At 52.8% G+C, this 16584-nt stretch overlaps 1 protein-coding gene across 2 annotated transcripts in view; it reads right to left on the bottom strand.

Annotated features, from left to right (window-relative positions):
• MEGF11 (multiple EGF like domains 11) overlaps nucleotides 1–16584 on the bottom strand; it is a 226450-nt gene that overhangs the window by 62160 nt on the left and 147706 nt on the right. For both annotated transcript variants that reach the window (XM_040643090.1, XM_040643091.1), the window contains exons 7-8: nucleotides 9343–9479; nucleotides 4448–4660 (exon numbers count right to left, since the gene is read on the bottom strand). In XM_040643090.1, the coding sequence (XP_040499024.1) occupies nucleotides 4448–4660; nucleotides 9343–9479 (350 nt within the window). The remainder of the gene's footprint in view (nucleotides 1–4447; nucleotides 4661–9342; nucleotides 9480–16584) is intronic.

Raw genomic sequence — 16584 nt, 5'->3', positions numbered from 1 at the left:
TCCAGACAAACTCCTCCCTGAGCCCCACACTGTGAGGGGGAAACAATAGGTTGCACGGGTGCTATGGGGCGCGGGGGCCCCCGCGTGGTGGCCCTGACCTTCAGCCGGACAGATGTGGGCCACGCCACTCTGTCTCAACACTCTGAGCCAGCCCTTCTCGGTTCCAAACTTCCAGGGGCCTCCCCAGGGGTTAGAGGGACTGGCTCAGTGACAGCCCTGGGGACAGACACACGAGGACCTAGCAAGCAGAGTTGGCGGTGGCCATCAGCTCCGCCCAGCCCCAGCGATGCCAAAGGGTCTCAGGCGCGCTTCTGCGCTCCCCATCGGTGGACGCTCTCAGCGCAGGCGCTGGCTCTGGTGGGCCCACCACGCTGTGGGGAGCCTGCAGGCACGCGCCGGCTGGCACACGCTGACTTCTAAGCACTCCTGCGATGCCCGCTTGCTGTTTTGGCTGCTTAGGGCTGTGTTCGGTGCCAAATTTACTTTCCACTCTGAGAACCAGAAAGCTCAAAACGGATTCTGAAATCACTTCTTTCTCTCTTCCTAAAATTCTATGTAAAAAACAAGATTTCTAGTTTCTTAATTTGATGGCTTATCATCTATTATAAAACTTCTGAAATCCCTTTGAAGAGACAGTGAGGAGCGATGGCTGGTGGAGTGGTTTAGGAGCCAGCACTGGGTGCCTTCCTCGCGTCCGCTCTCTCCTAGGCACCCCCTGCTCCCTGCTCCCCTCCACTCCGTGGGGGCACAGCCATTCCCTTTGGTCACACGGTGGGCAAGTGACTGCTGGTGGGGCTCAGACAGAAGTCACAGCGGTGTTCAGGCTGGCTCAGTTTGCTCTCAGTGTTATTTTTTTTTTCCTTGCCTTTCTGCCATTTTCCCCAGATACAGATTAATCACAAGTTAACAGGAGCCGAAAGCTGAACAATACAGGAATCTTTTCAGGGTGGATTTTTCTGTCTTTTTTTTTTTCTTCTTTTTTTTGGTTGCTCTGAGATTTCTATCAATGCTGCATCTGTTGGCTAAATAAAATCTTTCAAAGGTAATACACGATCATGCTGCTAGAATTCGTCTATGACAATCCAGTTGTGGAGGGGACACGACAGAGGCCTGACACACAGGCATTCTCTTTCTCAAGGTTATTCCTTTACGAAGGAGGAGCATTTCTTTGTGTGTGCAACAGAGCATTTATAAAGAGAACGACGTGATGGGGGAACCTCGCCAGCCACTTCGTCCTTCCCCAGGCACATGGATTCAACCCCTTTGAAGCAGCCTCTCCAGAGGGGCACCAGGCAGACGGAGGCTGGGGCCGGATGAGTACGCTTTCCTTTGGTCGGGGGCTAACAGTACTCTGTCCCCCTGGGAAAGATATCTGCTCAAGGCCTTGCAAGCCTTCTCGGTGGGGCTCTGTCGTACGCTCTCTTGGAAGCCAGGGGGACAATGGGGCTAGGCTTCTGGGGATCCCACACTCCATGTCTCAGGGAGTTGGGGGGAAGCGTCCCTTCCAAAGACCACAAGAGAACTTTTACCCCCACGGGGCTGACGAAGGTGATGGACGGATTGGGAAACTGAGACACGGAGAGGACAAGTACACATAACAGGACATTTGCTCAGACAGAGGTACTTCTGAAGGCAGGACTCAGGGGTTCCAGACCCCACTCAGGACAGCTTAACTGCCTCAAGACTAGGAGTCAGAGTCCTCCCTCTACTTTTCTTGGGTCCCAGAGAAGGCTCTGTGATGGGACAAAGGCTCATGGAAGAGAGGAGTGACCTGTGTCCCCACAGAAGAAGAGAGGTGCTCTCTGTGACCGCGAGAACACAGCCCCGGGCAGCAGAAGAGAGTACAGTCAGGCCAGAGGCTCTAACCGTGGGCGATGTAGCCTCTCCCCTCTGCACCCAGGAAACAGCTTTGCCTGTCGAACTTGGGGGGCTGGTTGTTGCTGCTGGCGTCCAGTGGGGAGAGGCCGGGGCTGCTGCTGAGCACCTGGCGAAACACATGAGTTCCCACATCAGAGAATTATACAGCCCAATTGTCAATAGCGGCCAGGCTGAGAAAGTCTTGAGTGAGAGTGAATGAAAACGTGTGAGTGTCGTGGGTTCCGTTATAAGGGCCAACGTGCCGATCACTAAAAAAAATAATAAGGCAGACATCAGCTCGGGGGCAGAACCACCTAGAGGAATGGGCTGTTTCGAAGGAATTCAGGGATTCTTCTCACTGAAGGTCTGCTCTGTGCCAGGCACCGGGCCACGCTGAGGCCGCAGAGGGGGACCAGCCAGGCCACTCCCGCCCTCAAGGAGCCTAGGCTGTGACACAGCTCGGTGTCATGCCGACATTGAGGAGCCCAGCCTGGAGCCCCAGTTCTAAGAAACACTACTGACTCCTAGTCCCTGCCACAGGACACGTGTTAAAGACACTAAAGCAAACAGTCATCAGTGTTGGATGGGCTGGGATTAGCGACGGAGAACAGGGAGTCCTTCCAGATTAATAATGCAGCGAGGACTCCTTCAGAGGAAGAATGAATTATGCAGGGCATGGCTGCTCAGGCACAGGAGGAAAACAATAGCTCTTTAATTGGGGGATTGGCTGGATCTCTGAGGAAGGGATTCTCCCTGCACTGGACCTCAGCGGCGGCCTTGCTTCCCGGCCCCGAGACAGTCCTCCCTTGGCCGCCGGCAGGGGTGGGGGCTCCCGGTGCTATTCTCCACCAGTGCAACGGGCTGAGGCAGCTGCCCAGCCCCTGGCCAGCCGTATGGAGCCCCTCTCTTGAGAGGCTTAGAGCTCTTACCCTGTCCTCCAGACCTAGCCCAGATGCCACCTCCTCCAAGAAGACCTCCCTGACCAGCACAGCAGTTTCCTCTGGTGCTTTCTATACACAGCCCTGGTCACAGTTACTTGAGCACATGTTGGGACCGATTCTAAGATGCACTTTCCCCCACATTTCACATCTCAGATACTGGGTGTGCTGTACAGTCAATGGTGCGTCATGGTTGCGTGGACAGCATTCTCCTTTCTTAGCAGTACATAACTGTCTCGTATTTGCAGAAATATGGTAGAAGGTGCTCGGTGTGTGCGGGTGCTCCAGACCCGAGTTCCTGAGGGCTGGACTGGTGCTGAGGGACTCTCTTTCCTCCTTGTGGTCGGCCCTGCAGGCACTTGGTGTTTGCTGAGTGGAAGACTGAGTGAATGAGTGCTCGGGTCATAGACGGGCCCGCTCGGCTGGCCGCAGAGCCCCTTTCATCAGCCTCCTTCCCAGCCCTCTGCCTTGCGGGTGGCGACACCCTAGCCACTCAGCTCCAGGGACTGAGGACCAAGGACTGATTCCACCTGAGCCACAACACTTGCTAAGATGCCCCTGCTTGCGGTGACCAGAGGCTCTTGGGCGATTTGTGGAGAATCAAAAGCTGGAAATGAAGAGGGGGCTGAGGCCGAGTCCTGGCCATCCCAGCAAGCGGGCTGCAAAGAAGAGGCATCTCTGGCCTGCAAACGATAGCCCCCTCCCCCCGAGCTGCCAGTCCTGCCCTGAGCTGTCCTGCAGGTCCGAGGGGAGAAGGGAGACTCTCCCACCCTTCAGCACCCAGATAAGAGGCAGCCACATCAAGGGCCCTGGAGGCCCTCTCTGGGGCCAACAGCCTCATTTACTACCAGAGGGTGCTGCCAGCTGCTGCATGAAGCAGGAAGTGAAGAGATGCGGAAAGGAGGACTGGGGGGCGGCCCTGGCTTCTCTGCTCCCCAGATTCAGGCTCGTCTGGAAGCAGCGCTTGGTGCCAGCTTCAGCTAAGGTGGACTCAAGCCCAAAAGGGCACAGAGTGCAGGGAGAGGCTGGCCCTGATCTCTGTCTCTCCTGCTTCTCCCCCTTCCTGCTGGGACAGCCCTCTCCAGACCCCGGGAGAGCACTACTGATCTCCAAGGTCCCTTCCAGTACTGGCCCTCTGTGGCTCAAGCCCCTGCTTCTGCCCCGGCAGTCTTGTCTCCGGGCCTCTAGGGGTTGGGGAACGGCTAAGTTAGATGTGGGGCCTGTGGAAGGGACATTTCTCAAGGACAATGCCCTCAGAGCCTGTGGCACGGGAGCCCAGCCATCCCAGCACCAGGGGACCCTGCGGCTCCATCCCACCCCGCTGCCCTGAGGATCGCCAAACTCCCTCCTTGCTCCTTTGTGGTGGGTCTCAGGTTGGCCCGTTTTCCAAGCTGGCAGCCGGGTGTGGCAGACAGAGGCAGGTGACTTGGGTCCCAGTCCTGGCTGTCTGTACAGCTTTGGCTTCCCCTTCTTTTCATCAGAGTGGTTAGTTAGCAAAGGCAACTACTGAGGTCCCAGCTCTTTCGCTGTCCTGCCTGGGTCACCGAGCTGGAGACAGGGTCGGGTGGGGATGTCTATGCCCTGAGAAGTCCCCTCTCTACCAGTGCCTGCCCACCCAAGCATCCCCAGGCCACCCGGACCCCAGCTCATACCTGATGGTGTTGTCGGCATTACAGGGGCAAGGCAAGGTGCAGCCTGGGCCATGCAGTCCCTCGGGGCACAGCCGCTCCTGGCAGCGCGGGCCTTTGTAGCCAGGCTCACACTCGCAGGCGCCGGTGGTGGGCGAGCACTGGCCCCCATTGTGGCAGTCACAGCGCTGAGAGCACTGGAAGCCGAACGTCCCGAAGGGGCACTCCTCTTGGCACCTGCAAGACGCAGACCGGGGCTGAGGCTGTGCCCCCTCGCCACCCCTTCCAGATCCATCCAGCACGCACCCTCTGCCTCCAGGCCCCGGGCCTGGCGTGCTGCACCCGATCCCAGCCTCCCCTGCTCCCTCTCGTCCTTCAGGAAGCTCCTGAGGTTCAGTCCCCCAGTCAGGTCCCCGCTTCGTGCCTGGTCCCCTTCTCGGTCCCCCGGAACTGAGTTTGTACTATCAGATTTCATTGCTTCTAAGCCTGAAATGTGGTTATTTCATTTTTTGATTGCAGTAAAATATATGTAACATAAAATTTACCCTTTCAACCGTTTTTCAGTGACATTAAGGACATTCGCATTTTGAGCAACCATCACCACCATCTCCAGAACCTTTTCATCTTCCCAAAGCTGAAATTCTGTACCTGTTAAACAATAAACCTTATGCTTTTAAAATACGTTTGAGCATTTCCGCCATCGGTTCCGTCTTCTTACAACTCGCGGCATGTCATGGGTTAATTATCAGTGTTCTCATTCTTAGCAGTAGATACGATGATGCATTTTCCCATCCGTGGCCTCTTAGGTGTGATGAAACGTAGTCCTTTCACTTCTACTCACTGTTCCTGTTTCTTTGTCTTTTGGGCGGATGGCCAGTCTCCCTGGGTCAGCCTGGAGACGTGTCTTCTCCACCAGTGTGGAACTTTCCCGAGCACAAGAGGCACGCTCCTTCACTAGATGGGAGAATCCCCCACGACAGCGACTCTTTCTTGGATGGGGGCGCGGGGTGGGGTGCCCAAAGCAGAAGCTGAGCCTCTCCCACCAGCCAACGAGCACCCCCCTCCAAGGAGGAGGGCTGAGCCCCTTTTGTGTCAAGCAGTTTGCCTGCTCCTTGGAGCTCCCAGGGTAACCATAATCATTCCACTCACTGCATCACAGCCACTGGTTGTACATCCTCTGTGGAGGACTGTGGCCCCCGCTGCTGACTGCCCAACACCCCTCACCCCAGACCAGGGCTGTTCCCCAGTGATGCAGAGTCACTGTCACTGCCCCCGGATCCTGACAAGGTCAGGGGGACACCTGGGTCACCCAGGGTAAAAGAGGTGGGTGGCTCCTGCGTCCCAGACAAGGGAAGTGGCCTGTGGGGTTCTGCATGACCCATGTCCCGGCACGGCTCCAGCGGTGCGGAAAAGTCAGTCCTGATATCTGCTTTCTTGTCATAAAATGGGACGATAATTATTAAAGCTCACCAGGTTGTTTGAGGATTACACGAGATAATGCGTGTAAACGTTTGGAAAGGTGTCCCACGTGTGGTAAGGGCTCAGGAAGAAATGTTAGTTATGATTAATATTCTTGTTAATACTGTTTTCTGAAGTTCCCGGAACAGAGCCCATCCGACCTTCTGCCTCAGATGCTGGCATGAAAAGACTCGAAGGGAAGAATTCCACAATGTTAACCATGGAGTGGATGTGAGGAGTTCTGACGTGTTCTAACTGTCATCTAGACAAGCATTTTCCTGCGCCTTTCACAAGAACGGTGGGGGAGGGGGCAATAAAAGGTGCTTTTTAAAAAAACAGAATACAGCCCTAACTTCTTTATTAAACCTTGGAGAGCCAGGAGTTGGAGCCAGTGCTGTTTTCCCCAGCAGGGCAGGCAGAGCCGTGTCTGGGGGCCCTTGGGTGCTGCTCACACGGGCACGTGGTGTGGCCGGGCCCTCGTGATGCCGTTGGGCTGGGTGGCGAGTGCCCGAGGCCCAGAGTGGCTGGGGTGTCGGACGCAAGTCTTGGCAACTCTGCCTGGGATGCCGCTGTCTGTCTTCTCTCTGTCACCTTGTGCCCAGGATGACAGGGAGAGGAGGAGAGTGACTGTGGTCTAACCTTGAGGGCTTCCCCAAGGAAAATGCCATCCATTGCCCCCTCAGAGTCACTGCGGCAAAAGGAGGGATGCGGCAGAATGGAGGGGCAGCAGGGATGAGGACGGCCACAGCCTGGGGCAGCGGCTGGAGAGGGGCTCCCAGCTAGGCAGGCCCTGAAGCCAGGGTCCGGGCCCCTGAAGCAGTGGGTATGCCCATCACCCTCACTCTGGAGTTGAGGGGGCTGGGATGCAGACAGGTAAGGTGTGTTCCAAGCTCAGACTGCCTGCAAGTGGCCGAGATGACCCCAGGCTGTTGCCCAGAAGATCTCGGTGGCATTTTAGCCAGGCCGAGGTCCCCTTTGGGAAGGAGAACAGAAAACAGAGGGAGGAAGAGAAAAGAAGGAAGAGGTTGTCTGGAGAAGAAACAGAAGGTAGAAGACAGGAAGGAGGAGGAGGAGTGGGATGGAGGGAGGGAAAGAGGGAAACTGAGGCAGAAGGGCAGGACACAAAGTTTGAAGGGCTGGAAAATCAGCATCTGACTTGCAGCTCCTCTTCAGCCTCAGAATGGATTTTCCCAGAAGTCACTCAGTTTGGTTCTCCTCAGATGTCTCAGACACCAGGGCAAGAGACCCAAGCCAGGAGACCCTCCTGACAACTCCCCCCTTCCACTGGAACATTCCTGCTCCCTGCCACCCAGCAGGACCGGACAGAGCCCCGGCCAGTGAGCTCCTCCTGGAGGCACTACCCCGCCCTGCCGTATTTATGAAGTGACTGACTCCATAGCCCCAGAAAAAGAATCTGGAAATGAAATATTGACAAGCTAATCCATTTACATAATCAGCCTCTTTTTTTTTTCCTACTCACAATTTAAACAACTTATTTATTTAGAGATCAAGCAATGACTGCTAATGAATTTTCCACAAAGCACGCTAATAACGGGGCCTGTGGAACAGAAGGGTAATCACAGCAGGAATTAGTTTTCTCCTTAAACATCCTTCCTTTGCAACATATCAATCTAATGTGTCTGATATTGCCATTAACAACCAAATCCATTGCTCAATTAAATTACAAAATGAGCTGCTAAGCCCTCGTTAAGTTTCATGTTTAATTTGCACTGAATTCGGCCTATCCGGGGAGGCCCGCACTATTACACCCACTCAACGTTAATATGCTTGCAATGATTTGGGGAGGGTTAATGCAGCTGTCGCCTACAAAATTAATGGAGGCAATTTTATAAAATATTAAACACTAGGCGGCCCATTGAGGTGGGAAACCCAAATGCTACCTGGTTCTCCCACTGAACTCTCTACAGTGGATGAGTGAAGCTTGCTCAGAGGGCCCCAAGGTTTTGGCATTTCTCTCTGCCCAGGATCATGGGCCGGTCCCAACAAGAAGAGGGACTGGGATTACTTTTCTGTTGGGGACATCCTGGCAGCGAAAACCAAGTGAGCCCACGATGTGGGGTCTACTGGTTCGGAGTCCAGCCAGCTGCAAGTCAGGCCTGCTCGTCTCCAGCAACAAGTGAGTTGGAGTACCTCTCACGCGCAGGTGGACTGAAACAAAGGGTCCTGTTCTGGTTCTGGGGTCTTCCGGCTCCTGACCCTACTAGCGTATCCTGAGCGTTTCCTTACTGGGGGAGAAGGTGAGGATGGCAAGTTGGGCTCCGTGCTTCAGTCCTCCCTCCCACCCACCTCCCCCCCAGACACCCCCTCTCTGACAGAAGTCAGGGAGGATCTCCGGACGCCGTACCCCATGTTCTAAGGCTGGAAGCTCATGGAGATGAACACTAGCTCGCAGCGATGAGATCTGGCTCAAAAGACTCGGCTAGAGGCAAAACACGGAAAATCGCTCTTCTGGACATCGCCAAGGATTTGGGGCTTTGACTCCAGTGACAGTTGGAGGAGTCCAATTATGTTGTCACAGCCAGAAGGATCGATGAGTTGGCGCAGCCTCGATCCCTGCTTGGTGATGTCACCTGGGCAGGGGAAGCAGAGGGATGGCGAAAAAATGTTCCTCTTGCCTCACTTTGTTTGGGCAGAGTAACAAAATCCAGGGCCAGAGACGAAACACGGATTCCACAGAAGCAGGGGTGTGAGAGCCTCTGCCCTACTGTTTCTCTCTCTTCTAGAAAAGGCAGGTGTAGTTGAGGCTTGGCTCGGGTCCTGTCCGAGGCAAGTGTCCTCTCCCAGCTCTGAAATCATTCACCATTCAACACACCAGCTGTTGCTTCTCTCTCTTCCACTGCACCTACCCTATCGTTGTGGCACCCTTCTTCCTGCCACGGCAAATGTGCACAGGCGGGAATTCCTCAGTGACATGTTCTGTGGGCTATCCGCTCTGCAAGGCTGGTTTGATTGCAGGACACTGGAGCTCCTGTTCGGCTATCAGGCCACTAGCCCTCAGAGGATGCAAACCGATGCCAGTATCCTTTTGGTATAACCCAAATTAGGAATCAAACTTCAGTTCTAGAAGAAACTATGCAAAATGTGTGAACTAGTTTGCACTCCCAGCTTCTTTGGATTATTGGTGCTGTTGCCTCCTTCCAGTAAAGGCAGAAAGCAGAGAGGACAATAGGTGCTCACCTCCCTCTCCTGGGGAGTCAGGGCAAGCGTAGGGCTTGGGTCACTGGGCAGGGGGAGGGGTGAGTGTGTGTGTAGCAGGCCAAGGGCCAGGAAGGATGAGTTGACGAATCTTCCTGGCAGGAGGACTCCGAAAACTTTCTGAGAAAGCAGAAAAGCTCAAAGAGGAATGCTGCGTGGGCTGATAAACCTCAGCCACTCTCTGCAAGACCGCTGGGAAAATGAGCACCACACACAGCGAGGATGATAGCTGACCCTTCTCTTACCTGTCCCCCATGTAGCCAGCTGTACAGTGGCACTGGCCAGTCACGTGATCACACTGCCCTCCGTGGTGGCAAGGACACTCCTGGCTGCAGTTCTGGCCGAACGTCCCCGGTGGGCAGGGCTGGGCACACACTGCTCCCTGAAACAGAAGAGGGAAGACACACGTGACGCCGCTGTCTCCTAGAAGCGGGCCACCCTAAGGGACCACTGTGTTTCGTCAGTGCGACTTTCTTCCCATTGACAGAAGTATAAGAAGCTCGACATTGTGGCTCCAAAGCCCCATTTGAGAGATAGGGAGACTGAGACCAACTGGCTCCTCCAATTAGTCAGGACACATTTATTAAGTGCCTACTGTATACCAGGTGTTGTGTTAGACATTAGGGATATAAAAATATGAGGAAGACTCCATTTGTGACCTCCCAGTTTCCTGGGGAGAGAGGTGAGGAAAGCAGATAACTAAACCACACTGCACGAGTGCTCTCGCACTGGCCTACCATAGAGTGCCGAGGAAAAACAAAGAGACTCTGATCAAACACGGTGGTCTGGAAACACACACTATCTCCACTCCATTCCCAAGCCCTGCTAACACAAGCGCAAAGGGGAAAAGGTGAGTCTACAAGGACAAAAGGAATGGGAGCAGAGGCCATGCAGGACATGAGCTGTCACAGGCTAGAAGATGGTAACCTTGGAAAAGCTCAGGAATCAGAGACAGCAGTAACCTGTAAGGGTCAGAGGGCAGGTGTGCTGGAACAGGAGGGTTGTTTGAAAGTGTATAAAAGAGAGAATAAGACCCCAGATCTCTGCCCCCACTTCAAGTAGCCAGGTGACTTGCCCAGTCTGGGAGAAGCCTGACAGTTGACTTTTGAAGAGGTTGGCCCACGTAGGCTTGGACACAGGATGCCAAGCATGGCTGAAGGGGTGCCAGGAGAAAGGGGGGTCCTGCACGACTCTGCCTGCTCAGCAACTAGACTGCTGATTACCAGACTCTATTCCCGCTGGCAGGGTTTTAGAGGATTCTTTCCTGGGGGCACCGATAAACCCAAAAGGAAAGACCTCTGATAGTGATATTTAAGGGGCCCATCAGTACCAAGCCTGGCAACCCTCTCTACGCACCCCCAGGCCTTCCAACCAGCTTTCCTGCGGCGCACCATAAAACATGAACAGGTGGTGAAGGATCGCTAGGTAGTTCAAATTAGGCTCTACCGTGACAGATGAAGACCTAAGCAGATAAATACACAATGGAACACAGAGGAAATGGGAACTATGCAGGGAGCAAAGAAAACTTCTAAAATGAGAAGTATGAACTTCTATTATAATTAAATATGAATATCTGTAGGTGGTTATATGAAATTATTTTATCTATGAAAGAGTGGAGTATTATAAAAGGGGATATCCAGAGAAAAGTAAAGAGTTTTTGAAATCTAAAAATAAGATGGCAGAAATTTTTAAAATTGCAATAGAAGAGCTGGAAGATAAAGAAATCTCCCACAAAGAAGAACAAGAAAGAAGGGGAAGAAGGGGAGGTACCAAGGAAGAAATTGTAGGCAAAATATAATAAAATTAGAGGATCAGTCCAGGAGGTCTGATATCTGATTAACAGAGGATTCCAGACAGCAGAACAGAGAAAAGGGAGGTGCCTAAATTAAATGGGAAATATAACACAAGAAAACTTCCCCAGAATGGAAGGATGGAAAGCACTGATCTCTGAATTGAAAAGGTCTATAGAGTATCAAGCATGAAAAGTGAAAAAGACCCACATTAAGTCTTATCACTACAGGGGCGCCTGGGTGGCACAGCGGTTAAGCGTCTGCCTTCGGCTCAGGGCGTGATCCCGGCGTTCTGGGATCGAGCCCCACATCAGGCTCCTCCGCTGGGAGCCTGCTTCTTCCTCTCCCACTCCCCCTGCTTGTGTTCCCTCTCTCGCTGGCTGTCTATCTCTGTTGAATAAATAAATAAAATCTAAAAAAAAAAAAAAGTCTTATCACTACAAATTTTTATACTTCTATGGATAAATTCTCGTCAAAGCTTTTTAGAAAGTCACACACAGGGGCGCCTGGGTGGCACAGCGGTTAAGTGTCTGCCTTCGGCTCAGGGCGTGATCCCGGCGCTATGGGATCGAGCCCCACATCAGGCTCCTCCGCTATGAGCCTGCTTCTTCCTCTCCCACTCCCCCTGCTTGTGTTCCCTCTCTCACTGGCTGTCTCTCTGTCAAAAAAAAAAAAAAATCTTTAAAAAAAAATAGAAAGGCACACACAAAAGAAGAGGAACCAAAAGGTATTGGGCTTAACTAGAAGCTAGAAGATAATGGAGCAAGGCCTTAGAAATTCAGAGGAAAATAATTTGCAACTTAGAATTCTATAACCAGCGAAACTAACACTTAAGTAGGGATTCGATAAAGGCATTTTCAGATTCGAACAGCCTCAAAAAATTAACTTTCCATGAACTTTCTCAGGAAGCTGCTGGAGGATTTTTTTTTCTTTCCTCAGAAAGAATTATCCAAGAAAAAGAAAGAAATGGAGACACCAACGTAAGAGGGAGGTGAGGGGAATTAGAGGGTGGCAGTGAAAGAAGTGCAAAATGACACCAAGTAGCAGGAACTGAAACACACAAAGCCTCAGTGTGGGAGTGTGGCCTCAAAGTAAAAAACAGAAACAAACACCAAATTGAGAGACTTCTGATGTGTCTGACCTTACTGAGAGGTCTTTTCAAGTTCTGCCAGAGAGTTTTAGGGATCAATTAGCGATGATACGTAAGCGAGCGTATCAGCATAAACACCGATTTTGAATTCATTCTGTCGTGACATCATGTAGTCATTAATGTCATCAAAATGATTAAACCAAAAATTATAACAAAGTCCCACTTGAGAGGGTGGGGGAAGGGTCGCACTTGCCCGCATCTGATCTGAATCTTATTCTATCGTAGGAAGTCAACAGATTCAACAAATATCTATCATGGAAAAATCAGGAAATGGCAGTGAAGTATGGAAATGCCAGACAAAGCACAAGATGTGAACACAGCTGCCTTCTGGGGTGGGATGCGTCAGTGAGTTGGAGGACTACTTTCCCTCCCTCCAGTGCTAGCCTTGTGGGATAAGGTGACTTTAAACATTACATCTATGATTCTTAGGTCTTTATTAGACAGAAATCTGAACCAGCTGCCCTTCCAGCCTCTCCCACACCAGAGACAGTCATTTCTCTTCGGAGACCGAGGATTCTCCCACAATTCATTAATCAATTAGTTCAACACACAGTTATTAAGCACCAATAATTGCCAACCCAGAGGAAGCTAGTTTGCTTAGGAAAATGCTGCCAGGCCCGAGTCATTTTTCAATATCATCCAGTTTACTGTAATGAATTAAGTGGGAGGCCTTTTAGCTCAGATTTCTCTTCCCCACATGTGAGAAGGTGAGGGGCGGAGGTGGGGCAGGGGAAGGAGGACTGAAGGGACAGAGGCAGCAGCCGAGGACAGCAAGATCAGTTTGTATGTGAGGAGAGCGGCAGGGAAAAGCCACAGACGAAGGGGGCCTCTTCCTCCTGGAGGTGGTAGGAGTTCCCCAGGTCTTGGACTTCTAGCTTCAAGGCCTACATTCCTCACTGCACCCCACAAGCTTCTGAGACATGACCAGGGCCCACTGAGGAGGCCAGTAGGAAGCTTGGTACACAGTGTACTTCCTTCCAACATTTCCCGAGGAGATCAAGCATCCTGGAGAGTTTTCCGACAGGTGGGCAAGCACCTCCGTAAGTCCCTGCTCAATGTTCCCCAACTGCAGGCACCCAGGTGACTGGATCCCTGGGCTCCTCCTTGGGCTTGAGCTCCTGGAGCCTGAAGGAATTCAATACCTTGGAAGGCCTGCTGTCTGGTGTGCTTGACAGAACACCGGACTCAAAGTCAGCACTTGGGCTCAAGTCCCACCTCTGCCTCCTCCCAGATGGCTGAGCTAGGATGAACCCTATGATTGTTCTGAGCCTCAGTTTCCTCACCTATAAAATGGGAGTCATAACTCCCAGTCTCCAAGGTGGTTGTGGAGGTTAAGTGAGGTAAGAGAAGGGAAGGAACCTAGTACAGTATCCTAAAGAGCAGGTCCTTAATTAATATTAATTCCACCCAAGTGGACACCTGATGTTGCACTTGGTAGGGGCCCAGGACCAGCAGAGCCTTGGAAGAGTGGGAGAACCTTCACTGGTAATGCTGCTGGTTGGAAGAACAGGCTTCGGGGGTTGGGTGAGGGAGAGAGCAGGCAGCAAAGTGTCAGCTTAAGAGAAGGCTGTGGCTTCTCTTCTGGTTTCTCTTCTGCGTGTCTCCCCAAATTCATATCATCTGAACTCCAGGTAGCTCAGAACGTGACTGTTTTCGGAGATACCTTAATAGAAGTAATGAAGTTAAAATGAGACCATTAGGGTGGGCCCTAATCCAATGGTGGGTATCCTTGTAAGAAGAGGAGATTAGCACACAGACACGCACAGAGGGAAGACCGTGTGAAGACACAGGGGAAGGCCTCAGAAGGATCCAACCCTGCCAACACCTTGAACTCGGACTTCCAGCCTCGAGAACGGGGAGAAAATACGGTTCTGCTATTTAAGCCCCCCAGTCTCTGCGACTCTGTTACAACAGCCCTAGCAGACTAACACCCTTACCGTACGGTCAACTAGAGCATACATGGCCAACTGTAGCGGGATCTTGGGCACGGTGGCATCCAGAAGGTTGGAGATGAGGGGAGGCAAAAGGCTCCCTCCTCTCCGAACTGGTTACACCAAATGGTTTGTCAAACCTGGAAACCAGCCACTCCTTAGAGGACCGGGGCTAAATGCAGCATAAATGATAAAAGGACTCAGGCAGGCCACGCCGATTCCCCAGAGAAGGCACCGCTCCGCCTCGCCAACCACCTGAAGGCATTTCTAATGACCACCACCGTCCCAGGTAGCACGGATGCTCTCAGTGGTCAGTGACCAGTGGCTGGCGCGGGTGCTGAGGAAACGGTCCGGGTACCGGCCAGGGCATGGGTCTCTATGAAACCTAAAGCTGACCGTGATTTTGCAGCCTCAGCTCCAAAGGCCAATGTCTGGCCCTCTGTGACCCCTGGTCCTAGCTCCCAGCACCTCAGCCCCATCTCTCCTCAGTCCTGTTGTTCCGCGTGTGTGCGTGCGTACGTGCACACACACACACTATACCCAGCCTCCACCATCGGACTGGGGACTCCTAACGGGAGCCGATCACATCTCTTACTTCCCTTTCTGTCTGCAGTGCCCGCTGTCATCCAGCTACTGACACCTGCTCTCTCTCCTCCGAATGGTCAAAGAAAAAGAGTAATTTCCCAGGCTCTGCGCAAAGGCCCCTCCTGGAACGAGCTAACGACAGCTAGGCGAGTGGAGTGTCCTACAGGCATACTTAGAGCCTGGTGGCCAGGAATCTCTGAGGAGGGGCCTGGAGGGCCAGAGATCCTGGGGCTCTTCTCCCGCTCTGCGCAAGGCTTCAGCCCTTTGGGGAGCCGCACTGTGTGAGCCAGCGACTATGTTCTTTAGATCTCTGAGGGTGGCTGAACCTCCTGGGACCAACGAGAAAGTGAGGCCTTGGAGGATGATCAAGGCAGGACCCTTCTGCCCAGCACCCTCTTCTCAGGCCCAGCCCTTCCAGGGAGGGGCCTCAGGGCCGAGTCGCAGTGAATCTGCATGCACGAAGGGTATTAATAATCCATACTAATCTGCAAGTTAAATGCTGTGTCAAAAATAGAAATGCAATTGTCTACAATAAAATTAAAAACATAAAGTCCCCCAATCCAAAGGCTTCCATTGATGGAGCTTCCTGTCATAGGGAAGAGCAAACCTCTCACTGTGCTGGGGAGAAAAAAAATTCCTCCATGTGTAGGCCTCCTCCCTTCCCCTTCTCTGACCACTGGCCTCCATCAGTCTCTCCGGAGAGGCCTTTACAGGCACAGGGCCTGCCTGAGGCCCATTCTCCTCCTACCTCACTCAGAGCCAACCTCACTGCCTGCTGCTGGGCCTCCGAGGACCCAGTCTGCCGGTGGTGGAATTCTGGAAGGTGGCTGGAGATGAGAGCGTCTTTCCAGAGAGTGGTTCAGGGTGGAAGAAATCGGCAGGTGTGGGAGAGGTAGCAGCAGCCCCCTTGGTCCTCAGACACCAAGGGCTGGGGGTTGGGAGTCCAGAGTCAGGACACCCGGATGCTAGCCCACGTTCCTCTTAACCAGCAGCATGGCCCTGGGTGGGTTACTCAGCTTCTCCGGGCCTCAGCTCCCTCATCTGAGAAAAGGACTTACTGAACACCAGTGGTGTTCAAACTCTAAGAGCTGGGAGACCCTGTTTGTATCTGAAATCTTACCTAGAACCTCCATATAGAAAGTAGATTCAAATGGAGAAGAGAGGGCGTGTGGGACCGAGAGCCCTAATCATCAGACCCCTCACCCCCAAGAAACCCTAGGGTTCTGTGAAACACAGAAGGAAATCCTACAGACTCGATCAATTATTTCCAAAGGCAGACCAGCATACAGGGTTGGCTGCCTCAGAATCATCTGGGGAGCTTATTAAAGATAGAGATCCAGGCCCCAGAAGGTCCCTGGTGGGGTCTGGGAATGTGTACTGAAGGCCCCCGCCCCCAGAAACTCTGGTGCGCAGACAGGTTTGGACACCCCTGCACCAAATCATCCCCTGGTCCTTTCCTGCTCCAGCAAGTCCTGGCAAATCCGTGCCTCAGTGGGCCCTGCAGGCATAGCCCCTGCTGCTCCATGTGACCTCTGCCTTCACAGCCTCCCGAAATACCCTGCTTCCGCTCAGCAACCCTGTCCTCTGCGGCTCTGCAAAGTCTCAAGCCCCAAGGGAGGCAGCCAGCTGGGGCACCCAGTTTCCCCTGCAACAGAGACGGGACTCAGCCCGGAACAGTCAGCCTTACTGACTCGCTGCTCCGGAGAAGCTTGGGTCTTTGGTGGGGGAGGGGAGCGTGTGGCTAAAAAGGAGGCTTGTGCATTGTCTGTGGGATCCCAGGATAGAACACAAGCAATTATAAAGGACTTCAGAGTTTGCAAGGCACTTCGGACACGCACCGCCTCCTGTGAGCCTTTTGCCAAGTGTGGCAGCTACGAAGGGTCGGGCTTACCTACTGCTGTATCAGTTCTGCTTACAGACGGGGAAGTAGAGACTAGAGTAACTGAGTACTTATTTCAGGGTCAACACTAGATGGAGCACCTGAATTTAGCCCTATGAGGTTATAACTCCCATCCTCTTTTTCCATTATAG

The sequence above is a fragment of the Ursus maritimus genome, unplaced genomic scaffold (genome assembly GCF_017311325.1).
Source record: "Ursus maritimus isolate PB19 unplaced genomic scaffold, ASM1731132v1 scaffold_27, whole genome shotgun sequence".
Taxonomy (NCBI): domain Eukaryota; kingdom Metazoa; phylum Chordata; class Mammalia; order Carnivora; family Ursidae; genus Ursus; species Ursus maritimus.
This window is presented reverse-complemented; position numbering and strand designations above follow the sequence as displayed.